At 51.7% G+C, this 25,116-nt stretch overlaps 6 protein-coding genes across 6 annotated transcripts; 4 read left to right on the top strand and 2 right to left on the bottom strand.

The window, feature by feature from the left end:
• Positions 1-3,971: 3,971 nt before the first annotated feature.
• On the bottom strand, positions 3,972-5,782 carry ACET3X_003897 (uncharacterized protein; the record flags this gene model as incomplete). The annotated part of the gene is made up of 3 exons (XM_069450043.1): positions 3,972-5,200; positions 5,252-5,669; positions 5,723-5,782. The coding sequence occupies 3 exons, from the start codon at positions 5,780-5,782 to the stop codon at positions 3,972-3,974; spliced, it is 1,707 nt and encodes a 568-aa protein (XP_069307875.1).
• Positions 5,783-6,984: 1,202 nt separating this feature from the next.
• ACET3X_003896 (uncharacterized protein) lies at positions 6,985-10,469 on the top strand. Its single transcript, XM_069450042.1, has one exon. The coding sequence runs from the start codon at positions 9,433-9,435 to the stop codon at positions 10,435-10,437; it is 1,005 nt and encodes a 334-aa protein (XP_069307874.1). The 5' UTR covers positions 6,985-9,432; the 3' UTR covers positions 10,438-10,469.
• A 581-nt stretch (positions 10,470-11,050) lies between these two features.
• Positions 11,051-11,877, bottom strand: ACET3X_003895 (mitochondrial 37S ribosomal protein mS23; the record flags this gene model as incomplete). The annotated part of the gene is made up of 2 exons (XM_069450041.1): positions 11,051-11,465; positions 11,519-11,877. The coding sequence occupies 2 exons, from the start codon at positions 11,875-11,877 to the stop codon at positions 11,051-11,053; spliced, it is 774 nt and encodes a 257-aa protein (XP_069307873.1).
• A 250-nt stretch (positions 11,878-12,127) lies between these two features.
• ACET3X_003894 (uncharacterized protein) lies at positions 12,128-13,927 on the top strand (the record flags this gene model as incomplete). The annotated part of the gene is made up of 1 exon (XM_069450040.1): positions 12,128-13,927. One exon carries the CDS (start codon positions 12,128-12,130, stop codon positions 13,925-13,927), a length of 1,800 nt encoding a protein of 599 aa, XP_069307872.1.
• Positions 13,928-16,944: 3,017 nt separating this feature from the next.
• Positions 16,945-18,321, top strand: ACET3X_003893 (uncharacterized protein; the record flags this gene model as incomplete). The annotated part of the gene is made up of 5 exons (XM_069450039.1): positions 16,945-17,061; positions 17,113-17,208; positions 17,263-17,367; positions 17,415-17,812; positions 17,865-18,321. The coding sequence occupies 5 exons, from the start codon at positions 16,945-16,947 to the stop codon at positions 18,319-18,321; spliced, it is 1,173 nt and encodes a 390-aa protein (XP_069307871.1).
• Positions 18,322-21,909: 3,588 nt separating this feature from the next.
• Positions 21,910-24,526, top strand: ACET3X_003892 (uncharacterized protein; the record flags this gene model as incomplete). Its single annotated transcript, XM_069450036.1, has 8 exons — positions 21,910-21,944; positions 21,992-22,360; positions 23,413-23,469; positions 23,523-23,548; positions 23,608-23,621; positions 23,741-23,997; positions 24,178-24,265; positions 24,323-24,526. 8 exons carry the CDS (start codon positions 21,910-21,912, stop codon positions 24,524-24,526), a joined length of 1,050 nt encoding a protein of 349 aa, XP_069307870.1.
• Positions 24,527-25,116: the final 590 nt, after the last annotated feature.

The following is a 25,116-nucleotide window of genomic DNA, read 5'->3' as shown; positions in this document are numbered from 1 at the left end:
TGTCCCTCACGTTGCTCGAAAAATCTGATGGCCACAGAACGTGCCCAGGTGACGTCAAATGTGTGAGACTGTTAGCTAATTGGGCTCTACGACAAGTAGGTGACATTACTTACATGGGCCACTGCCCTAAAGAAGCGAGAACAAGTATGAGCATGAACTGTATTCTTTCCGGTCTGTGCACGTCAGCTGGGAGATACTGGGGACATACCTATTTTCAGGGTGATTCGCAGTTGGTGGTAGAAAGTCAAAAGTACTAAATCGCGCGATCTGTACTTGTGAGCAGCGAGAGAGGTGATCTGAAAACCACCTTGATGCATGTGCCATTACTTCATAAGAAGTATGATGCCTCAAGTTTGTCGTCCAGCCGCTGCGGTGGTCTGCCGTACCGATGATTCGATCGTCTGCCCTGCCGAAGTTTCGGACTGTCACTTTGTAAGCATGCAACGGGACTGGATACCCGAAAGTTTCTTTTTTGCCTCCGTGTTTTTCGGAATTCCCTTCTTAGTCGGAAGCTTGATCCCCGAAATCATGCCGACCTCAGAAGTTCGTCCCTTGCCAATTTTGATTTTTTTTTTGGATTTTTGGATTTTTCGTGTTTTCGAAGGTGGATAGATGGATAGGTAGATGTGCAAAGGCGTAAATAAGTGGAGTAAATGTCGCAAGGCCCTCCAAGGGGAATAGCGAAAGAGATGTGGAGGGATACCATTGCTTATGCATTGGTACTGAGATGGTAGTCATCGTCGAGTCTTTGTAGCCAGTTGATCCGATCTGGTCTCATCATGGTGATGTGGAGGGACCGTGGCTCGTCAAGTTGGCGGAGCCGCGGATCCAATGTAGAGTATACACCAAGATGTTCAGCCGACGCGAGTAACAGGTCGTCGAAAGTCAAGCTGGATCTAGATGTCATGTCATTGTTGCGGCGCTGGAGGTGGTGTTTCGATAGTCTCCGAGCAATAAAGTCTAGGTCGGATCGCAGTGCCATATCTACAAAGGCCATGGTGAAGGCGATCCAATGTTTTGCCTTCTTACTCGTTACAACTCCGGGCGGACGCCGAAATTCAACACTACCGTGACCATTGTCGCGGGTAGGAAGAAAATTCCAGGCGCGGTGCTTGTCAGGACACACGTAGTGGACAATGTCGTTCCGGGAGGCATGATTGATGTGACTAAACGCATGCCTAAGACCCCGTATCGGACCGTGTGTATGTATTGAGCGAGCGGCAGGCACTCCACCACGAACATTGCTCAGGCAGAAGTTCTGGACTTGGTCGTCTCGTGAACGTGGGGCGCATCGAGCGGTATCGCGCTCCCAAAGAACCACTGCTTTAGCGATGCTGCGCAGTTGATCGATGTCGAATCGGCCTTGCGCTGGTGAGACATGAATATGCATGCCGCAAGAGGTGTCTCGTCGAAGGTCGAAATGCTTGTGGATAATGGACCAGAACTGGTCGATTAATGCTTTCCAAGTCACATCCGCTTTGACGACAGGTGTGACGATCTCGACCGGATCTAGTTGTAGCCTATTAACAAGTGTCAAGGAAAGATGACAGTTGTCGACAAGGAAAGGAATATGCTGAGGATGGATCTGTGCATCAACTCACAGAAGCCATCAGCAATGTGCTTCTTCGAAAGAGATGCATCCATAGTGATGTGCCACCGAGAGTAATCGGGCTTCGACTCATCATCTTCATCCGTAGTGAAGACTTTGCATGCGAGGCCTGAGTCGGAAAGAACTTTCGATACGACGTGAAGGAGATTGAGATTGAAGTCCCGCCTTTGACGGTGGCTTGCGTCGAAATCAGGGAGGGAGAGATCAGGAGCGAGAGAGGCGATATCCTTGGGACGAATAATGACCTCGAACTCGGCTCCGAAGTTTAGAGGAAGGTGTGAGTTGTCGGGCGAAGTAGGGGGGAGGATGATGTCGTCGAATGAGAGTGGGTAGGAGACAAAGGAGGAAGTTGGGTAAGTCGGGCGAGACGAAGAGGTGCGCGGGCGGGGGACACGATGGACGGGGTAGAGCGGCGTGTCCGAAGGCGGCCGCAAGGTATAGAAGCGTTTGGGAGAGAAGACATGACGAATTTTTCGATGAAGAAGCGTGGTCAATGTGTTCTATAGTGTGTTAGCCAGAAGCAAAAGGGGTGAAGAAGAAGTGAGGCGTTGAGTGAAAGGCACTCCTTTTATTGACAAGCTATCTTAGGTGCCTGCCTTGAGAACAACCTGTTGCCATGAGTTTCGGGAAAGTGTACCTTCTTTGCTAATACTGAGGTGTTGAAAATTGGCAAGTTCATCGCGTTGAAAGCGGGTTGTTATTACCCAACCTACAGAAAAGCTCCAGTTTAGGTAACCTCGACGGGGAATAGCAGGCATGAAAGAAACGCAATGGCACACTAGTTTTGATGATAACATTGTAAACTGTCAATCTAACTGATACATATCATTAACGTTGCAGTATCAGTAGTGTATGCTCGTCTCTACTCACTTAACTCATCCTCAAAACCCGTAAAGCGAAAGGTTCTACCCATCAACTCCTTTCCATATATCATCAACCTTGCAGCAACAACCTCGTAACTATCACCCTCATATATCCTCAACGCATCCTCTTGATCTTTCGATTGGCAAGTGTATGCGAAACCATTCACCGTCGCCCCTGGTTCGTCTACCAATGCTCGATACTTCCCTGCCCAAATTCGAATGCGTCCATCAAACAAAGTCGCGGGTTGCAAGCGTACTATCTCAAGGCCAGCCACGTTTAAGAGTCGTCCGAGTCGAGCTGGATCAGCTAGCGTACCATAGAAGAAATATTGTACAGGATATTCGGGAGCATGTCGTTTATTCTGGCTGGCAGTGGAGTGGGGACGGTAATGAGGTAGTGTAGGATCGCGACCCAATAACGGTAGATCCGTGGCGGCTTTATACGCAAGAGCAATTCGAATTTTGGTGAACCTTTGGTCTAAATCGTGCTTCGTGACCCATGAATCAAGGGTGTTGATGTTCGATTGGGAAAGTCGACAGAAGTTCGCTCCACCGTCTTCAGTGGTTCCAAGTTCGAGCTGTGGTACAAAAGAGAGACCAAGAGCGTTGGCTACATCCCGAGGTGTGGGCAAAGGATTTTCGAGGCGGAGAAGATATGTAACCTCTATGCGGCGACGGGACCGTTTCCGTAGAGAATTGGGCGTAGAGGTCAAGGGTTTCGATGAGAAATGTTGTAGATCTAAGCCTCCACCTAGTTCCTCAAAAGCCAGTAGTTCAGGTTCTTCTAACTCGAGGTAATCCATACCTAGCTGATGAGAGGAGGACAATGTGGGTGTGTATGGCGCGTAAATCTGAAGCTTCCAAGAAGACTTTAAGCTTTCGAAATGGGCGAAGCAAATGTGACTGCATGCAGCAAAATGTAGATGGGCGCAGTGCTTACTGTCAAAGGTTCACGAAACGGAAACCTTGGTTGGCATATACCTGCTTGGAGTTGGGCTGATGTGAGTAGCTTGTCTGCCATACGCTACCTATCGGACTACCTAGGTAATAGTGGAGTTCGATCTTACGGCAACCACGGTACCACGCCGAGAACCACAGTATAGCAGTAACTTAGGCGAATCTAGCGAATCAAAACTAAAGCTATACAATCAACTGTTCTTTACAGTACAACTTGATAATTATCGTAAAGAGGAGACAGGAATGGAAACTGACGAAGTATGTTCTTCTTGTCACTCTCATGCATCATGAAGGCAGTAGCCGAGCTGGGTCTAAATTGAAGCGTGGCCAGACCACGCCCAACTACGTACTCACAGTAAAGTCTGTACGTAATTCTACATCATGACGAAAGATTAGCATATACATAACGATGATGCAGTCAATTTTGATGAATCTCAAGTGAATGCAATTACAGTCTAGGTATTTATGCTACAGAAAAGACGGGTATACAGGCAGAAGCACAGATGAAGAGAAAGAGTGACATGAGAATCGGCAAATCCAAACTAAGCCTTGAGCTCAGTGGTGCCAGCCTCGTCGCTGCTGCGGTTGTCCTTTCGTACGGCATGCTCCGCACCAGTGATGGACTCATCACCCATATCCCAGTCCTGCGCCAGGTCTTCTAAGGTTCTGCGTTTGGTCTCCGGAATGAGGAGAGTAGTGAAGATACCAGCGAACATGAAGGCAGAGAAGATCTGCATGACATGGTTCAACCAAGGGTTGGCGTTGTCCTTGGTAACGTGGCCTCGGGTTCGAAGAGGAGCGATAGCACCTTGAGCGATGATGGAGCCAATCTTTCCTGAACCAGCGGAGATGCCGTGAGAAGTCGAACGGTAGCGGGTAGGGAAACACTCTCCGGGGACAATGAAGGTAGTGGTGTTGGGACCCCAGTTGAAGAAGAGCTGAATCAGGACGTAGATGGCCAACATCGCATGGTTGCTGAGATGCTTGTAGGCGAAACCCCATACAATGAAGAGAATGGTGAGAACAGTGAAACCAGCGAGTTGCAGAGTCTTTCGTCCGACGGTGTCAATGGTCGCTACTGCCAGCCAGTATCCAGGGATAGCGCCAGCGCAGACCAGAATAGCGTTACCAGCAGCAAGGTTGTACAGCTTCTGGTGGAGAGTGGTACCGCTAGCGTAACCGATAGCCTGGAGCACAGTTGAGGAGTTCAGGCCCAATCCGTAAAATGCAACATCGAGCAGGAGCCACGACATGGCAGTACCGAAGAGAATCTTGCCATTGCGAAGCTTGCCGTAGAACCTGAAGAAGTCGCCGAAAGATGCCTTGGGAACTTCGAGCTGGGCAGTGGATTGAAGCTGGGCAGCTTGGGTGATGGCATCAGGATTACCGTTGCCATGCTTACCCGAGAGGTACTGCTTGGTGTCTTCGTTGGCCTTCTCAACGTCACGGGCGACATCGAAGGTGTAGCGAGGGGTCTCGGGGATAGTAAGGCGGTAGTAAAGCGCGATGCAAGCTGGGACGACACCGATTCCGATGAGAGCGCGCCACATCTTGTCGACAGCTACCGCGCATTGGCCGTCACAGTCGGCGTAGCCAGCACTTCCCTTGAGGGTATCCTTGAAACCAGAGACCAGGCAAAGCATGACAAGGGCACCACCGAGCTGACCGAAACCTTGCATAGCAAAGACGGCACCCATCATGGCACCACGCCATTTGGTAGTGGCAAACTCGGAGGTAATAATGGAAGAGAGCGGGTAGTCACCACCGATACCTGATGATAATCAGCGAACGTCTCATATAGATTCCTAGGGGAGGGACTCACCGATTCCCATCAATACACGCCAGAAGATGATCAGACCAACAATTGAAGTTCCGGGACCAGGGCCAGTGAGGGACTGAGCGAGCGTGGCGACGATGATGAGGATTAGCTCAAGACCGTACATCTTCTTGCGACCAACGATATCGGCAAGGGTACCGAAACCGACCTGGCCGAGAACAGTACCAGCTGAGGTCGCAAGCTTGATAGCCGTGTCTTGCTGAGTGAGCAAGACACCCTTGTTGTCTGGCTTGTAGACGATGCCCAGCATGATGGTCAAGAGAGACACGCAGAAGATGTCGTAGCTGTCCGTGAAGAAGCCAGTACCGGCGACCAAGATGGCGCGTACATGGTACCAGCCAAATGGCGCCTTGTCGATCTCAGCGAGCGCGAGCCGGCGTCGCTCATTGGGGTCCTCAATGTGCTAGGACCAGTCAGTTTGTGTGGTTTTGTGAAGTCTCGTCCGTGTCACCCTACCGCGAAGTCGTTGTTGAAGTTGTGGAACGCGGCGTTACCGCCGGCTGTCTTGTGAGCCATTGCGAAGCTTCGCCGAGACGTGTCAAGAGATTAGACGAGGCTTGAGTCCGGAAAAGAAGGCTGTGCGAGCTGGAGGTCAGTGGTTCAGGGTGCAAGCCCAAGCTATATAGCTGCACTCAAGCTTACTCCCCAAGGCTCAGCAACATGCTTGTATGCCAAACAGGCCGCCGCAGAGGCCAATGGGAGCACTGCATTGTTGCACGCCCGGCACTTTGCAACCTTCACTTCGGCCTTTCCGCTCTAACAGGCAGAATCAGGCGCGGGAATACGCCTTCGCAAGCCCAGGCCGCCACAAGGCTTGACGCGTCTTGACAGTCTTTCCTGCCGTACATGTCGCGTGGTGAAGCGCGTCTTGGCCAGACTCGAGGAGGAGAGGTTCAACCCAATCATGTAGCCCACGTGCACCGCCAAGACGCTAGGAAGAGCACGGCCAGAACCCCTCTCACAACATCGCCCCGAATCGCGTCTGGAGGATCGAAGCTTGTTCAACACTCAACGCCCTCTTGGTATGCTTGTGTGCGTAGCTATGATTCTGTGGCGTGCCCATCAGAGGCGCCATCAGCATGCGCAGTGACATCAAACGCCTCCGTTGCCGACCTACCTCATCGTCTTTGTTCGTCTTCACCTTATGCGTGCAGTACGCGCGAACCCAACACTGTGCCGCACCCCACGCCGGAGCACCTAGTCCAGGACCCCGTCGGCTGGGGTTTCGTACATGGAGTTACTGTCTCCACTCATGGTGTGCGAAGCCCGTCTTCTGGACTGTCGGTTGGTCCCGATAACACTCTGCTTACCAGCACACTGGCATGTTAGCTTCCTCACTAACATCCAACTGGGTATGAGCAAGCAAATTCTGACATGGTGAGGTGTGGGCCTTCCGAGGCAACCTCGTCTAGGTATGCTACAATGACCGACGCATGGCCCCATTGGTCTTTCACTGATATCGATGGTCCACTGCCGAGCGATTTGTGCCCAATCCCATCGTCGCACGTGCGAGAAAACCGTGGTGATGGTGCTTATGGGAGCTACAAGCGTTTCAGTCGCCGGAAATGGTGCAGTAGTTGGATCAAGGGGCCTGGTTGTAAGCCCTACATCAGGAGACCTGTCGCTGGCGAGAGCGGATTCACGGCTTCGCCGAAATCTAAAGTCCTTGTATCAAACGGACGACCTCGCCCCTCGCAGCGTGTAGGTACGAATTCAGTCCCTTCTGATCGCTCCATCTGCCGGTAATTAGTCCGCGGATCTCGCTGAACGGCTTTTCCACAACTTTGTACCACTCAGCTCCCCTGACCACCACACGTTTGACACATGCCACGCACCATGTGCCGTCCACCAGCCCAGAGGCGTGCCACACAGCATCATTTTGATGCAAAGCACCACATGTAAGATCTGTTGCGCATGCAGCCATCCTAGACGCCGATCATCCCGCGGTTATATCACATCTTGATGCTCACTCTCGACTTCTCAATCGACATGAAGACGATTTCGATCGATCTGGCGTCTACGTGAAGGTCCTGTGGGTTACCGCGCTGAGGTCTGTCGGCTACATAACATCAGACATGTCCTAGTCCTTCCAACTACATATTATGGTGTCACGCTCAAATCGCATCCCCGTAACGCCAAAAAGATCAGCTAGCTAACCAAAAAACACGAGCAAGACAAAACAGCTGCCTCGGTGACACCTGAGCCACCCCAGGCATAGCAACAAGACGATACCAGGGAGCTCCCTCAACAGCGCCCTCGAAATGGAACTGCTGCCCTCACCAAATTCATTAAATTCGTCCTCTCCCCTTCCGCATCACCCGGGTCATTTTGCCAGTATTCAATTCGCACAGCCGGGTATTTGGGCTCGTTCCATCTTTCGATTCACTGCGACTAAGCACAAGCTGGGTCGCCTTGTAAGTCGTGGGATCGCGTGTAGCAACGACTGTCTCAAGGCTGATGGAGAAGTGGTATGGCCTTTGTTTGTAGAAGGAATACCCTCGTCCTGGCTCTCGTGCTGAGGGATGATGGATGCCCCACAAAGAAAATGTTCCAGCATTTTCTCCAGCTGACTCTTTACTCGGTCTTCAAACATCTCCTCTGCTTCCAGTTGTCACTCTCGCGGACGCTGCTTTAACCAAGGCCATGGTTGCTCGGGCCATTGCGTGGATAAAGACGCTCTGTTGCCTTGTCTCCGCTGCTCGAGGATGTCTACCTCGACGCCCGCAGTCTCCTCAGCTTTTCTCAACCTTGGATGAGGACCTACTAGTCGCATTCCATACATTATACAAGGCGGTCCTTCAGAGTCAGATACTTTACGTTCCTGCGCACGAGGCTTCTTCTCCGGCTGGGGTGAGTGAGCAGGCAGTTCCCATCGCAGCTGGGAATTATGCGGGTGTTCTTGCGACGAAGGCTTTTGTTGAGGCGCATCATATTCTGACCTCGGAGGCCATGCTCCTGGTGGTGGAGGCCTCCATTGCGGGAAGAAGGTACCTCCAGGCCATTCCGTCCACGAAAACTCCTTCTTCTGCAACAATCTTTCTACGTTCGAACTGCAGGGTACAGGACGAATACTCCCATCATAAAGCAGCGACAGTAAGACTGGGTCGCTCAATATTTCATACGCGCGATCGATTCTTTCCATGGCGAATTCTTACCTCGTCCACTTCGAGCTGGCAGTGTCAACCTTCGATTCAGCTAACTTTTTGATCACCAGAGGTAAGGAATTCGAAGCCGTGGGAGAGAGCGAATGTGCAAATCATTTCCACGTCCTGGCTTTGTTTTCGAGTGACTGATACCAAGACAAAGACTCTGTTGCACGCCTTACAGCCTAGGCGGCATTGTAGTTGTCGCATTGTCGCATAGAGTTGGCGAAGAACGATATGGTAAGCCGACGCAGCGTTGATACGCGAGGGGAGAAGCAGGACATTCGAACCGCTACCAGCATTCTTACATGGTCTAGTTTTTGTCATCAGCAAGTTCAATTGGACTTGCCACTGTGCTGTCATCGCAAGCCCGACGCGATGTGCACATGTGATGCACAGCGCCTGCCTCGGTAGCTATGGGGGGAAACGAAGAGCGCAACACGAACGGCGTAGTACCTGAGTACAGCTCATTTCGCTTCCATAAGATTAAGATATACGACAGTAGCAGGGCGTACAGGCAGGCTGAAATAAGAAAACAAGGAGCCGCGGCCTGGACTGGTGGAAGTTGGCGCCAAGCAGAGTCCCCCGTATTTTCCCCCGCTGTCCGTGTAGGCGATCTTGCCGTTCAGCCACGCCTGCACGGGAAAATCTGGGGTTGCATACTTCCACCACTCAACACCACAACATCAAGCCACCATTCCAACGTTGCGCACTATTTCCTACCTCTCCTGGGGCGGGATAAACGCCAGCCAAGATGAGCCAAGAAGAAGCACAGCATCACCACGAGAGATGCTGCATGCACTTACGCAATTGGGAGTTGTTCCAGCCTGTGTGGCAATGCGCCATCAGCCATTCTACCGGAAGAATTGCTGAAGTACTTGCCTGGAAGCCGTGTGCAAGGCTATATGCTGCGTCGTTGGTTGCCGACGCCTAAGAATGGTAGAATATAAAATGTGAGTGACTTCGCTGGTACATGGGCATCAGATCACTCAATTTCATCTGTATCCTCTCCTGCACTTGAAGATGAAGCTCTCCATTCTCTCCCTCCTCTCCTTGACTCTTTCTGCGACTGCAGCTCCATCCGGCTACGACTTTAGCCTGGTAGGGTTCGCCAAGGACAACCCAATTGGACCTACCACTGGCGGTGCTGGCAGGCATGGCAAGAGTGTCACTGTTCGGACTGTGGCCGAGTTCATCAAGGCAGTCAACGGCAGCGAGCCAACGGTTGTATACGCCAAGGGTAGCTTCAACCTCACATCACGAGTTCAGATTGGGTCCAACAAGTCCGTCATTGGAGTCGGCAAGGGGGCTCAAATCACTGGTTCGGGCCTGAACATCTTCAACAAGACCAATGTCATCATCCGCAACATTGGATTCACAGCCATTAACGATGATGCCATGACGATCCGTAACAGCACCCGCGTGTGGATCGATCACAACGAATTCACTACTGGCAACTTCCCAGCTCTTGGCCCTGATGCTTACGACGGCCAAGTCGACATTATTCGCGCGGCGGATTGGATCACGGTCTCCTGGAACTACTTCCACGACCACTGGAAGAGCTCTCTCGTTGGCAACAGCGATGCGCTCAGAGACGTCGACCTGGGCCATCTGCACGTCACCTACCACCACAACTACTGGAGGAACGAGGGTACCCGTGGCCCTGCTGGACGATTCGGTCACCAGCACATCTACAACAACCTCTACGTCGACTTCTTGTACCAAGCCATCCACTCCCGCAGCGACAACCAGGTCCTCGTCGAGGGCAATGTCTTCAAGGGCAAGACACGCGAGGCACTCAGCACGTACGGACTCGTCATCCCCGAGGATAGCCCCAACACTAGCCCCGATGGCGACTACGAGTTGGATGGCTTCGCCAACCTTGGCGCAAAGAATGACTTTGGCAAGGCTGGTGTCAACATTACGCAAGTCGGCAACTTCACCAAGGCGCCTTACAGGTACAAGCTTACTCCGCTCAAGCAGGTCGAGAAGGTTGTAAAGGGTGGTGCTGGTCTCGGCAAGATCTGAGTGGTGTTTCTGCAAGCAGAAATAGATCCAGAGTAGCTAGCTATATGCTAATAAGTAATGATAAAATGTTTAGTCTCTATCAGCCGCATTTCCTTTTCTTCTTCCAAAGCTCTGCACGGTGAGAGGCGTAGCGTTTCCCCTGCTTAATCCCCTCTTCATAATCTTTACGATTTGATACCACAGGTCATCAGTCATGGGAAGCACCAATGGCAGCACTTTCGGCTCACAGAAGCTCGTCTCCGCGGTCACTTCCAGGTGCTTGGTGGTGAACCCTCGATCTGATGAAACGCTTGAGTCTACATGTGCACATACAATTTTGTCGTTCTTGCAAGATGCCTCATTCTTATGTATCTGTTTTTGTTTTCAAACATTCCAAGTACCTTCTCTATGGAATGCATGTCTTTTTTCAGACATGTCATGAAGCTTGGCAACTGTGGAGCTCTCTCATCATGCTATATGGCTGCCAACTCTGTCTGTAGAGACATGGAACGCACATGCTCACAGAGCCGACCCTGGAGGGGCCTTGTGTCATGGTGTTTGAATCGAATCAATCGTGATGGTATATTTACACGAAATGTACAGTATCAGTACACATGGCTCGACCTAGCCATATCTATGCATGCGCGGCCACGCCACCCATGGGCTTCTGCCCTTGTGGGTTGTTTGGCGCCACGGGTTGCAATTCGTCAATGGCCTGGTCGTATTCGGCATTGCTCATATCAGCGCCCGGGCCCAGTCCCTCGTCCTGCTGGCCACTGAACATTTGCGCGCGCATCGACTGCTCGTCTTCAATCTGCTTGGTGGCCCAGGCCTTCCAGTTCTCCCATGTGCGGTCTTCGAGCTCCATGCCGATCTCGAGGGGACCCTTGCCGAAGTAGGCGCCGACGTGTAGGGCTTCTTCCTTGGCGATGCGTTGGCGGATTTCAGAGAGGTGGCGGTGTTGGTAGAATTCGCGGCGGGCAAGGTCGTAGGCAGAGGCCTTGGAGAGAGAGGCGTGCTTCATGAGCCATATTTGGCGTTGGACGACACTGCATGTGTTAGTGTCATGGGGGCTGGTGTAGAAAGGGGCGGCCGACAGTACCTCTCGCCGTCCAACTGCTTTCCTTTCTGGACAATCTTGCTCCAGTCGTAGTTCTTTGAGTCGTTCCCGCTGTTCTCGACGACCAGCCTCGGCCGTGCCAGTTCCCACGGGTGGTCGCCGAAGAATTCCGAACGCAGCTTGTCTTCTGGATATGCAATGGGCAGTGGCTTGAATAGTTTACTCGCTTTCCGCGCCTTCCTCATCTTGGGTATGCGCAGCACAGGGCGTGCGAGCGTCTCGCCTGGCGGAATGTTGCCGACCACATCGTACCATTGGGGCAGGTCGGGGTCTCGTTTCGAGTCGAAGAGAGCCTTCGCCGTCTGGCGCACCCGGAGAGGGCGGAAGTCGTAACGGCCCATGGCAGCAGGTTGGGCGGCGCAAGTCGTCGTGTCGTGGATGCTGGGGCCCTTGCCCGCAAAGTCCGCAACTCTGCCAAGACTTCGCGACGCCGAAATCTTTGGATGCGAGCACGACAGACTCGCCGCAACCACGACGATAACCCCCCACGCCCAGGCAGCTCTTCAATGAGCCCCCCGTAGTCAATTGCAGCCCATACCACCCATGGACACCGTTTGAACTGGCTCCAACTGACACAATGCCCGACCTCTCATGTCCCTCCTCCGCACTCTCGACCGGACCTCTGCTGTCTCGAATACCGCCCATGCACGGCCCTTCCTTTCCTTTCTGTACCCACGTCGCGAAGACAGCCCGTCCAAGAGGAGATTCAGCAACAAGGCGATAGACAATGCCCGGCTACCCAAGCGGACGGGTGCTCGCATCGACGCCTTCTTCATCGGCGCATTGGTGCGGGCAGCATCATGCCCAGAGCATGCAAAGCCCCTGCACACTCTGCGCGGGGTAGAAACAGCGTCGCCAAAACATCAGACCGGGCGGGCAAAGAGCACGTGGATCAAGCCGGACAATGATAAATTCAGCCCACGTTCAGAGCGCAGAGGTCCGCTCAACAAAGTCCAACGCTTCGCTGAGAAGGAGCTGCAGGCGTTGGTAGACTACTACGGCATGGAGATTGACACCCAGCCCGAGGCAGAAATTCCAGACGACGGGACCCTGGTGTGGAATGTTGGTGACAGCCATGAGCCCTGGCCCCTCCGCGACCCAGCAGATGCTGTGCATATCAACAACTTGCAGAGTCGGCTCAGGGACGATGAAGCACCGCACCAAGACGTCTTTGACACGTACAGGAAGCTGCAGTCGCCGGGCGTTGTCTATCTCGATACCCTCACCATCCGAGCCCTGCTGCACCATCTCGCTGTCGTCGAACGCCCCACGCCCGTCGCAGCGCAGCGTTTCCTCTCCGTCCTTGATGATATGAAGACCGCACACATACATATAACCCGCTCCGAATGGACGTCAGCCATGCACCTGACTGGTCGCGCCATGGGAACCGTGTCCGAAGACGACCTGCAAGCCGCCCTTCGCATTTGGCAGGACATGGAACACCGAGCTGGTCTTAAAGGTGGCTATGTGACATTTAACGTGCTCTTCAACATTGCCGTCAAAGCCGGAAAATACTCTCTGGCCGAGACCTTTATGAAAGAGATGCGGGCCCGAAAACTGCCCATGCACAGACACTACCGTGTAGCACTTCTCTACTACTACGGCGTGTTACAAAATGGAAATGCGGTAAGGAGGGCGTATCTGGATCTGGTCTCAGCGGGCGAGATTGTAGACACGGTTGTCATGAATGCCGTCATAGCATCGCTCATGCGCGCTGGTGAGCCTTCAGCCGCAGAACACGTCTTCGAGCGCATGAAGCGCCTGCACGCCCTGAGGACCACCAGTGCACCTGGCCACACATTCTTCACCCGCAACTGGCGCGACCGTCGCCTTCTGGGCATGCGCTTCAGGGACGAGACACGAAGATTGAAGAAAGAGGGCAAAAGCGACGAGCTGAAGCAACTACAAGACTTTGCGCCCATCGGTCCTGATTCGAGAACCTATGGCATCTTGATACGGCATCACGCAGCGGTAGCCGGCAACATTGACCGCGTAAACGAGCTGCTGCAAGAGATGAAGTGGAATTCCATTCCTCTCGACGGCACCATATTCATCGTCATCTTCCATGGCTTCAACTCCTTTGGCGGCGTCCGCTATACCTCCTGGACCGCCTTCAGACTAGAGAAGATATGGAACCAATATCTGAAAGCGCTAGGCCAGAATCTGGAGCGAACCTGGCTCTCCAGTCTCGCCGTCATTGCGGCGCTCAGAGCATTTGGACGATGTGCAACTCCAGAAAGGACTTTGAAGGCATGGGAAGAGATTCGCGCCATATGGCAACCGAGCGAGCAGGAGCTTGAGGCCGCGTTGACGGCACTCAGGAAGTTGTTGCCGAGTCAGTTGGAGACGACACCCAAACCTGGATTCTTCGACGGGAAAAGACCATTGTGAGCAGCACTATCAAACAGTGACACGCGTCGTCGCGTCCTGTATCATCTTTTTTTTGTAAAAGTAATCAGTGCAATCATTCCCGTGAGCATGTTTGTGTACGATTTCTGGTACGGGAGATTATGTGCCGAATGAATGGCCGCTGTAGGATTAAATACACCAAGGTTCTTACAATGCACTGCGCAGTACAGTCAGCAGATAGAGAGAAATAAGAAAAAGAAGGGGTCCAGGGTCCATCGTCCCCGTACCAATGATTCATTGTCGAGTGTCGTGCAAGGATATACCTTTCTGGCTGAGCATCGTCATCTCCGGTTTGTCGGTCAGCACCCGTTCGTTTATGGATACCTATGTAGGCTTTGACCCTGTTACATGGATTACTGTGCACGCTATCTCTGTCTTTATTCCGGTTCAAGGGATGCAGTCATGGAGGTTTTGTGAAAGTCGGTTTTTTGGGGTATGCAATTGTTGTGTTCGAGTTCAAGGATAGTTTTGGTCATGGGCGAGGGTCCTGGTGCTAGTGGTTACCCGGATTGTCAGGCTGGTCATTTTGCTTGCTTTTGAGGCAACAAGCTCCAGCGTTCAATGGTTGATTCCCAATCGCAGCTTATATGATTGAAAAGGGTCTCTTGAACCTCACCTGAATTCAATGCAGAGATGTCGTAACAAGAGCAATGTAAATCACCCATGAAAGCTAATGAATCAATATTGGAAATTCATGATGCCCAGGTGGTGATATGAGTCCTATGTTTCACATCCGAATCTCCTAAACACGCTTCTGGGGTGAAGTCTGCACAATCAGTGCGATGAGTGTGTTGATATGAAGAAACATAGTTGGAGTATAGGGATCTAACGCCCATGCCAAAAATATGCTTGAGGAGCATCAGTGCGGCCCTCGAGATTACGACTTCCTCTTCCACAGGGAGTTATCATCCGAGGCGTTCCAGAAAATGGCAAAGTTTTCACCACAATTGAAGCACATGCTATCGATGTTCCACAAATAACTTCTCTCTGAAATCGAGCTTGCTAGTGCGGCACCCGAAGATCTTCCCAGACTCGACCAATATTCTCAAAAGACTGGGCGGAGAGAGTTCGGCTCTACATGATAGACAGAACGCGTCCAGTGAAGCAGTCATCTGCGTGAGGTGATAGGAAACTTCTTACAGCCCTTGTTATAGCTCAAGGTGGGCCTCGACGGCGAGAAAAGCTATCGATACCTATAGATACAGATAAAGAAAACGCCGAAATTAGAGCAAAAGAGCCTGTTCGAGAAGTTTCGCTAACAAGGAAATAACATGCCGATGAGGGTTGCGAGGGAATCCGAGCTGCTGCTGCTGCATATCACTACATAAGTACAACACGTGCTCAAACGCCCCGGATTAAATTTTTTCGGGGGGCCATTGCGAACATAATTGGCATGAAAATAGAGTGGGAGAGTATGCCATACACGGGAAAAAATGAAATACCCTGTAGTTGCCCAGGTAGAGTGTCGTCTATGAAAGGAAAGATCAAACGCTCCCCCGTAGCTCCCGGTGATTAATTTTTCCCTTGTATGACGTGAGAGTATACAGATACTGTATCCCTGAGCCAGCGAAGTTCAGTGCTATATCTCGAATCTTCGGTGTTGTTGATAACGTCCAAATGTGCTGTGAGAGATCGAAAATTGGAAATGGATGCGACGCCGTCGTCTGTCCATACCGCACATCCGATGCTATCATTAACCTTGGTCTCTTGACTCCCTCAGCCCCATCAATTCAACCGCCGTCGTACGATGACTTTTCATGCGAATATCATTTCGCCACTCCTTCTCTTTGAAGCTACGCTGGATCTCCTCGCGTATCGTCGTGACGCATATCGAGATGGTTCGGCAATCTTTCCCGCCAATCGCCGTGGCGATTGCGCGATGCGCATGGAACGCGGCGTCCGAGAATCCATTGAAGGAACATGATGCAAGCGCGTCACATTACGAATCCGAGCGTTGGTACCTTTTACGGTTGTGCCTGCCCTGGCCACATGGTCGGGATCCCAGCACAAGAGATGAAGCAGAATCCTGCGCCGATCGGTTGCGATTAGCGCGAATCCCAAAGGAGAAAGACAAGATTAATCAACGAGTCATATGACGTGAAAGACCAATTATTTGGCCGGAAATTTCACCCGGCCCCTGTTTGGGGATCTTTGGCGGCTCTCGTTGCCGAATAAATTTGACGATGATATCAATGCCCGATGCTCCTTGCGTAAGGACACGCGAAGGATACAAACTCCAGCCAATCTTCGGTTTTTCTATGCAATATTGCGGCTGGCAGTTTGCCATGTACCGGACCCCCGAACCAGCGTTCGTCACGGGCGCCGTCCGTTGGAATGTCACCTTGTACCCTTGTACACACATTGGGCCCCGGGAGTCAGGGAACACGGCGTGACATCCCAGACCGAACGTTGGAATCCACTCAGGGACGGCGCGGCCTGGGATGCCTCGGAGCAAAGACGAATATGGTCCGCAGTTCTTTTGAATCAACGATTACAATACCTAGGGGTGTAGGTCTTGGAGGGTGCAAGCAGGTTACCGGATAGGTCAAAGGTACAGGAGCAATCCCTTGCGCAACACCCTCACCGCTGTAGTGGAACTTAGAACAGCAGCACGCACAAGCAGCATGTGGAGCGGATCCTAAGGCTCGGAAATCGGGCGTCCAGGATGCGATTCTTCCAAGGACACCCCTGCATCGGGTCTGGGTGAGGACCTGTCAGATGCAACTGTCCGTCCATCGAAGCTCGCTAATCACCTAGCGTAGAGCATCCAGCACGTCTCCACCTGCATTAGCCCTGCGCGGACGGCATGAAGCTTGCTTGGCAACGGCCCTGAATCGTCCACCGCAGCCTCGTAGGAGAAGGCGGCAGACGGTATCCTGTCAATCATTAGTGCTTGCGCTTCCGCCATGCGGCGTGGGTCGCAGTCCTTATAACAATTCTGCACCTTCCAGAACAACGCCAGCATTGGCGTTCGCGTTCACGTCAAGACGTTCATCAACATGTCGACATGGGAGGAGATATACACGGATATGCTGTTGAATGCTCCAGACCCGGATGAGCCGCTGCCTTTGTCTAATCGTAAGGCGACCATGTTCGGTACTACACTCACTTTCTTGGTACGATTCTGTCATCACGCTCAATGCTTCATCCACTAACCCGACAGATAGGTCGTGGCATGGTGCGCAGTCTTTTTCCGTCTCTGGGTCCGCGTCAAGATTGTGAAGGAAGTGGGTTGGGACGATGGCTTCGTGGTACTTGCTCAGGTACGCTTCGTTGCCATTTGATATCGTTGACACAAAGTTAACTTACACTTCTAGTCCCTGAACACTGCTGCGACTGTCATCATGTGTCTTTCGGTTGAGACTGGACTTGGTCAACATATGCTGTACATTGGCTACAACCGTCTAGTAGAGTACTTGAAGGTATGTAGGTCCCTTGGTTGGGATGTATGGTTAGCTGACCAAACTAGCTGTACTACATTGAACTAGCGATATACATCACCAACTGCGCAGTGATCAAGATCGCTCTTCTCCTCCAGTATCTCCGCATCTTCAAATCGGGGCATATGCGATGGATTTGCATTGGCCTTCTTGTCGCTGTGACACTCTGGGGCATCGGCTTTTCCTTTACTGGCTGGTTTCCCTGCTTCCCAGTCCGTGGCTACTGGAATCGTATCATCAACGCAAAGTGCTATGGCTTTGGCTTTGGGGATATTGATAGCTTTATTGCCATCTACAAAGCGCATTCGGCTACCAACATGATGTTCGATATTTTCATCTTCCTCACGCCGATGGTTTTGTTCCGGACGCCAAACCTGCGCTACAAGAATGTGCTAGCAATGGCTGGCGTGTTCACCTTCGGTGCTGTGTAAGTTGTTCGTTTCTTTGAAATCGAGCATCCCATGCTAACTCATCCGCAGTGTTGTCGGAACATCAGTATGGCGACTTTACGGCATCGTCGAAACCAAAGGCGCAACCTCCCCCTACGTCGACTATACCTGGTGGTCACCGACTCTCATCATACTTTCATGTCTCGAAGTCGATCTCGCCATCATCTGCGCATCAATGCCCATCTTCTGGCCCATTATTGAAAAGTCATTCAGCGCCATTTTCGTCAGCTACGAGGTCCAGGTCGTGGAGGAGCGGGTCGACGACTACGGCCTTTCATACGAGCTCGAGCACATGAAGGGAGGGGACAGAGCATGCAGCATCAAGAGTAATGGGACGAGTACACAAGAGTTGACGAACGAGGACGAGGAGGCACATCCGAGGAGACAAGCTTTCACCGTGGGCTTCGATCCGCTGAATGAGGAGCAAAAGAACGGCGGGCTGAGTACAAATGTCCAGTCGAAAGCACAGCCAAAATGGCAGCTATGAATGATAATGCATATACTCATTGGAATTACACACGGTTGTTACATACATTCGTACTACGTACCCGTTACTCATTGTGTTTAATCTATAATAGTAATGTCATCTCACCACCCCGACTTCCAATTCCCAGCCGCTATCAACTAATCGCCAACACGCCGTAAACACCCGATACTTCGTCCCACGATACAGCTCGGGCCATGACGAAGCTCTCATCTCACACCCCACAAATGCATACGCATATCGTAACCCCGATAAGAACTGCCCCACAAACATGAAACACAAAACCACCGAAAACTTTGTCGGAGGATGCGTAATACTACCCTGTTTTGCTCCCATGCAAATGTACCTTTCCTGGAGTACGACCGAAGAGAGCACATTCGCTGCTCGGCTCCAGTTACAATCATCGCAATACCACCGCTTACTGTGGGCCGCTTAGATTTATTCGGCCTGTCCCACGCTACTACTTTACTAGGCATGTACTCCGTGGGGCAAAATTTCACCGGGCCTTTAGTGGGGTAGCAGTGTAGTCAGGGCGACAAAGAGCGCACGTGGAAATGGAATCCACATGTGCTGCGGATTGCATGTGAATCTTGGTTATGCGAATAGTCGGACGGGGGGGGGGGGGGGGGGAAGGGGGGAAGGGGGGACGGGTGGAAAGTCTGGCGGTCTAGTGATTGTGGTAAAGTTGGCGCATTCGGTCCGATCAAAGGCATATCGATAATGAAGCTGGCTAAGGACACGATATGGTTCTACGCGAAAAGCCCCAGCCAAGAAGATGAGAGAGCTAAGTGAGGACGGTGCGTAGACGGCTGAAGTCTGTGTCTGTTGATGGTGTGTGAGCTCGTAACCAAACTTCTTACATTGGCGTCTTCGCTATATTTGTCAAACCTTCGCTATCCACGGTGTTGTTTGTCGCAGCCTCCATACTCAGACAGCTCTTGTGTCACTGATTCGTCTGTTTATGCAATCGGAGGATATCAACTCTTTTAATTCTGAAGGTATGTCGGCTTGTTGTTCCTGTCTGTCCAGGCTTCCAAGGTTGTTTCTTACGTGAAGTCAACGATCTTCAAGCATTCCAAGGTTGTACTGAAACGAGAACAACGATCTAAAGACAGGCTACCTTGCTCGGGCAAATATTGCTACAGTGGCTCATTAGAAGTCGCTGAACAGCGGTGTTGAGGAGCTAGTGGCTAAATAGTTGTATAGTGGTTTGGAGAGAAGAGGGTTTTAGTGTTCGGTGCTTGTACTACTCGCTTTTGCTTTTGCAGATCCGAGTGCACATCACCCGCTTGACCGATCAGGCACACAGCAAAGCTTATGTTCCTGGATAGCGCTTTGTGACGTACGCAGCTGAAAATACCCTAGGGGATATTAGCGTATTCTTATGAGGAGGTTTATGGGTATTCAGGGTTCAGACGGTAGGAGCAGTCTGGTAGCAGTCTGCGCCGGTGCATCGAGAGCCGTCCTGTCGCATTTTGTCGGAAAGTACTTTGGCAGGTCGAGATTGAATCGAGATGGCCCACATGTGGTGGTGCTTTCAACCGATGGATTTCGCCGGAGGTCGGGGGAGACGCGATTTACTGTTCAATCTTTCGCTTGTATAACGTGGTAGCGCGGATAGATCAGGAAGTGGGGATACGATAGGTACCCTACACCTTCCTACACTTCGCCTGGGCTGCTGGGCACGCAACGCGTAGCTGACATTATAGAATAATACAGACGTCCTAACCCTAAAGAGATTCTTTGACCAAGGGTACAATGGTAACATCACAAGCTGGATTACAGCATCATGAAGCAGGTGAAAGCAAACAGGGGGGTGGCTGGGCAGACACCCACCCCCTTATTGCGCTCGCCAAACCAAGACTTAACCACAACACGCCTGTCAGTCCACGCCTCATTGGTCAGGTCAACGCTGAACTCGTATTACGTCTCAAGCATCGAGGATTCCTTCCGCAGGACAGCCACCAACCTGTCAACACGTCATGATGTCGCACCCGAGTGAACGTGTCATCATAGCTGACAATGGTGATGGCTTCTTGACGCTGCGAAACCCAGGTGCGGCCTTTGCTGTCTGGGATCAGTCTGTCGAAGAGTACGACGAGGTCGCAGACTCCGAGGATAAACGTCAAGACGAACCATCAAACGACCCGAATTCCGGCGCAAGGGCAGACGACTCAAACCAGCCTGTGCCAAGCCAAACCACTCTGCCGGATGTTGTCTACCAGGTCTCATCACAGCACCTAGTTTGCGCTTCGCCAAAGTTCAAGAGTGAACTGACATCATGGAGTGAAAGTCTCAAGCGGGAAGATGGCTTTTATCATGTGAACACCACAGATTGGGATCCGGAAGCCTTCGGCATATTGTTGAATGTCATGCATCTCCGCTTTCGTCAAGTGCCAAGGTCACTCGATGTAGAGCTCCTTGCTAAGATGGCTATCTTAGTGGATTACTACAGATGCTGGGAGGCTTTCGATTTGATTGCAGATGTCTGGACAACGCACCTGCAGGCAAAATACTCGGTTCCGGAAACTTATGGCCGCGATTTGATGTTATGGATACTTATCTCTTGAGTCTTCAAGCTGGAGAAAGATTCCTGCTTGTCCACTTATAGGGCTTTGACTAGGAACGATGAGCCAATTCTACGAAACATGGAATTGAGCATCCCACCTGCGATCCTTCGTAAGTGATACACACTAGATTAAACCGACAGACACTAAATTTGGTAGAAGCAATGGAGAGTCGTCGCTCAGAACTGATTCAGAGAGCAATAGGTGTCTGTCAGGAGTGGTCTGACAAGTTCTGCGGCGATTATTTGTGTAGTCAGGAAAAGGATTATTCCTTCGAATGTGGCTCCATGCTTCTTGGCGTACTCACAAGACAATTGAGCAAGATGGCCATATTGTCACCGCAACCAGCTGCACCCTACGCTGGAATCAGTTTGACAGGACTTCGGAACGGTATCGAGATGATGGAAACACCGCATTGGCATATCTATGACCCACGCCGTGCTTCCAGTTCACGGTATCAGAAACATACGTGTTCTCTTGAGCCACTCATCCACGAAGTCGGTTGCGTGTATGACCAAGCAGATGGACTGAGGTTAAGCGATTTCGTGGACCGCGCTGAATCAACAATAGACCTAGGTCCCCGTCACTCTTGACTTCAGCGATGATCATGGCGCATTGTGCCTCCACATCTGGCAGTCTTTCACAAGCTTACAGTATCAAGACAAGACATAGATATAGCTTCTCTAGTACCAAAGAATCTGCCGTTAAACTCAATAACTAAACGTTCATGTTCAAGCCACGAGACAGCCTCCGTGAATACCTAGCAAACGTACAAGATCAACTCGCGTGGGCGAGCTAGCACACTGACCAAGTCGAAATGCGGCTCGTATAGTCATTGTCTTCCCCGTCTATCGTTTCTTGGTTGACTCCACCCCAACCATTGGTACTGCGATGACTCGTCTAACCCTCACGACCACGTCACAACGGATCATGAAAGTCTGAAAAACAAGAATTCGTCGCCCATCTCTTATTGTATACTTGGAATTAGAAGTATCACAACACAGCACTACGCATGGGTTGCATGATGTCGTCGTCTTCTGACGCAGTGCTTCTTCCTAGGTATGTAAGTTTCAATTCAGAACGAAGTAGCCCTGACATTTGCACAGCACGGCGGCGGGCTCAGACACCATTGTCGTCAAAGTCGGTCCCGATGGCAAGGAGTACAAGCTACACACCGGCCCTCTTTTGCACCACTCTGGCTACTTTCGTGGAGCACTTTCCGGCGCGTTCAAGGAAACAGACAGCGGCCTCATTCTACTCCTCGACGTTGACACTGATGCCTTCGACGTATTTGTTGATTGGGTGTACCAAGGCACTTTGAGGGAAGACCTGGAATACATTCGATACAATCCCAAGAGTGGCGTGGCTACCGCGTGTCGAGCATATATTCTCGCCGACAGGTTGCTCGTTCCTGGCCTGAAGTTCGCGCTGATGGACACGTATCTCGACAAGGAAATCCACAATCTGAGGAGATGGTACCCCAGTTGTCGTCGTGTCATTCACGCCTTCGAACACCTTCCCGAGAACGATCCATTGCTGCAGGTTTACGTCGACATTTGGGCTATCAGCAATATCTTATATATGATGGATGATTTTGACAGGGTCATGATACCAGACTTGCCACAGGCATTTCTCGCTCGTTTGGCGCGCAGGATGAACGAAATAGGTCCCAAGCCGCTGCAGAGGCCGAGGTCGGGACGCAAACGCTATAACAAGGTCACAACGACCCAGGGATAGAAGAAGGGTTGGTGCTTGGATACGAAGTCTACGGCGCGCAGCCTACAATCGGGGTCTTATCCATAGTTACTCATATCCGCGATCTAGATTGAGAAGACGATACTCGTTGTTTACAACAGCCAACGCTTGCTGCACAATACATCATCTTCGACTCGATTGGTGAATTCCAGACAAGCAAAGTGACGTGATGTATCCAATCTCATTTTCCCGTCGGTGAGCGTCGGGGATTCCGCAAAAGCCGATCTGTCAATGGGCATTTCTAGGAGCTGTATTGCGAAGACTGCACCAACTGAGCAAGCTCCCAGAGACGAGTCGAGTGCTTGCGCGCGAGTGCTATATCCCGGGAGAGTTTGCAGAGGTGATACAGTCGGATGCCATGCTCGTGGGCTGACTAGAAGGTGATGAGCGAGTCATTTGGGCCAAGGTATGCAAGCGTGGATGGCCACTTCACTCAAGCGGAACCGCCATACGTGACGTCTCGAAGATGTTCGATCTACAGTTGAGGTGTAGCGTTTCAGCCCAGAAGCGTTGATGATTACGTCGTGAAAGGAGAATAAAGAAGGCATTAATCTTTGTCTGGCGGAGCTGCAAACATGGCCCGTGCTCACATAATAAGTGAGGCTCCGCTGCCTGGTTAGCGGCGCGCTACGAGCTTCCCCAGCACCATTCGTCATTTCGGATGAGCAACATTACCCTCACTTCTATCCTCCAGCCTACAACTACTCGGCCAGTCATTTCCACGTCGTCGCATTCGGTGTCCGATCCAATCATACCGAGTGTGGAATACTAGCGCCCAACGGTCGCAACTTAATTACCATTCACGGCCCGGAACATTCACGTTAGCCCGGTACGTCCAGGGCGGCCCGTCAAATGGTTCTTAATTACTAACTCTCCTTCCAGACACCCAACCGTTCCCAAGCCACCATGTCAGACGCCGAGATTGAACAGAAGCGCGAGGAGGATGAGCGCCTCGACACCGCGGAAGACCCCAACGAAGAGGTACGATACAATTCACACCGACGCGCTGGGGAGACGGTTCAGAGAGGAGACACTATTAAGAGCCGCGCGCGCATACAAAGTCTGATGATTGAGAGCAGCATGCTAACAGCGCAATATAGGAGGAGATCTCAGCAATGAGGCGACGCGTACAGGAGATGGAGGAAGAAGCACAGAAGCTGCGCCAGATGCAGAGCGAGACCGATCTCGAACGCCACGAGATGCGCGAGAGCAAAGAAGACGTTGACGCGCGAAGTGTCTTTGTCGGCAACGTCGACTACGGCGCGAGTCCTGAAGAGATCCAGGCACACTTCCAGAGCATCGGGAGCATCAACCGTGTCACTATATTGCTGGACAAGTTCACCGGACATCCCAAAGGGTCAGTACTAAGAGGAGGTTTTCCTTGAAGATTTGCGCATTTCCAACTTTCATTCTCGCCCTTTTAACCGTTCGCGCGCAACTCGTCGCGTAACGCTGCAGTCACAGTCATTGCGAAAGTATCTTTCGCTACCTGGCAAGAGTTTGGCAGAAAGATCGGAACGCTAATGAGCGTATGCAGGTATGCGTATGTGGAGTTCACAGAACCGCATCTGGTCAATGAGGCCTTGGTCCTTGACAACAGCCAGTTCCGCAGCCGGAATCTAAAGGTACAAGACACAGAACAATCCCCGTTAAACGTGCGTGTGGCCCTAACAAACGCCTAGGTCGTCCCCAAGCGAACGAACCTCCCCGGTATGACACGAGGCGGCCGCGGCGGCCGAGGTGGCCCTCGAGGCGGATATGGTGGACGCGGCTCGCCGTATGGACGTGGTGGCTATGGTGGCGGCTACGGAGGCGCTCCACGAGGAGGCGGCTACCGTGGTGGATACCGGGGCGGAAGAGGCGGATCAGCATACCGCCCATACTAGGTGTGACACGAGATTGGCACGCACTATATACCACGAGACTTTGGTCACCTTTCCTATTACTATTGTGTTTTCAGGCAGGGTCGGCGAGGGACACATACAAAATTGGATGGGAACCGTGGTGGAATCTGTAAGACTGAAGCTTGTACTACTACGGTGATTGTTGGGAACATGTCGTGAGGGAGCAGCAAATGGGCTGCTAGACTTCTTATCATCGGATCTCTGGACGACCAGATGGGTTTAATATATCTTACATCATTGCGCTGCATGCTATTATCTTTGGCGTATGAGTGTTATGTTGATCGGATAAGGCAGTAATAGTTCTTGTCTCTAGCGGATCCCCACTGCTACGGTCATCTCACATCCCCAGTCTCGAACGCACCGGATTCGGGCCAACAGTCAATGGAGATGTATGAATCATGAATATTACTTCGTAGGCGATTTGCCGGAAGACTAAGGACAAGTCAGGTATCATAGCCACATACGGCTCTTCTCCCCGTCTAAGCACCCATGCTATGCTCAGTTGCTCCCCTAAACGCCAGAATCCGCATCATGCTCGTCAAAAGCTTTGTGTCCCAATCGAGTCAAAGCCA

Source organism: Alternaria dauci, chromosome 3 (genome assembly GCF_042100115.1).
Source record: "Alternaria dauci strain A2016 chromosome 3, whole genome shotgun sequence".
Taxonomy (NCBI): domain Eukaryota; kingdom Fungi; phylum Ascomycota; class Dothideomycetes; order Pleosporales; family Pleosporaceae; genus Alternaria; species Alternaria dauci.
Note: the sequence above shows the minus strand (reverse complement) of the source record. Positions and strands in the feature narration are given on the sequence as shown.

What these genes read in the sequence shown, in the direction of transcription:
- ACET3X_003896 (XM_069450042.1), top strand. Translation starts at nt 9,433, where the DNA reads ATGAAGCTCTCCATTCTCTCCCTCCTCTCCTTGACTCTTTCTGCGACT.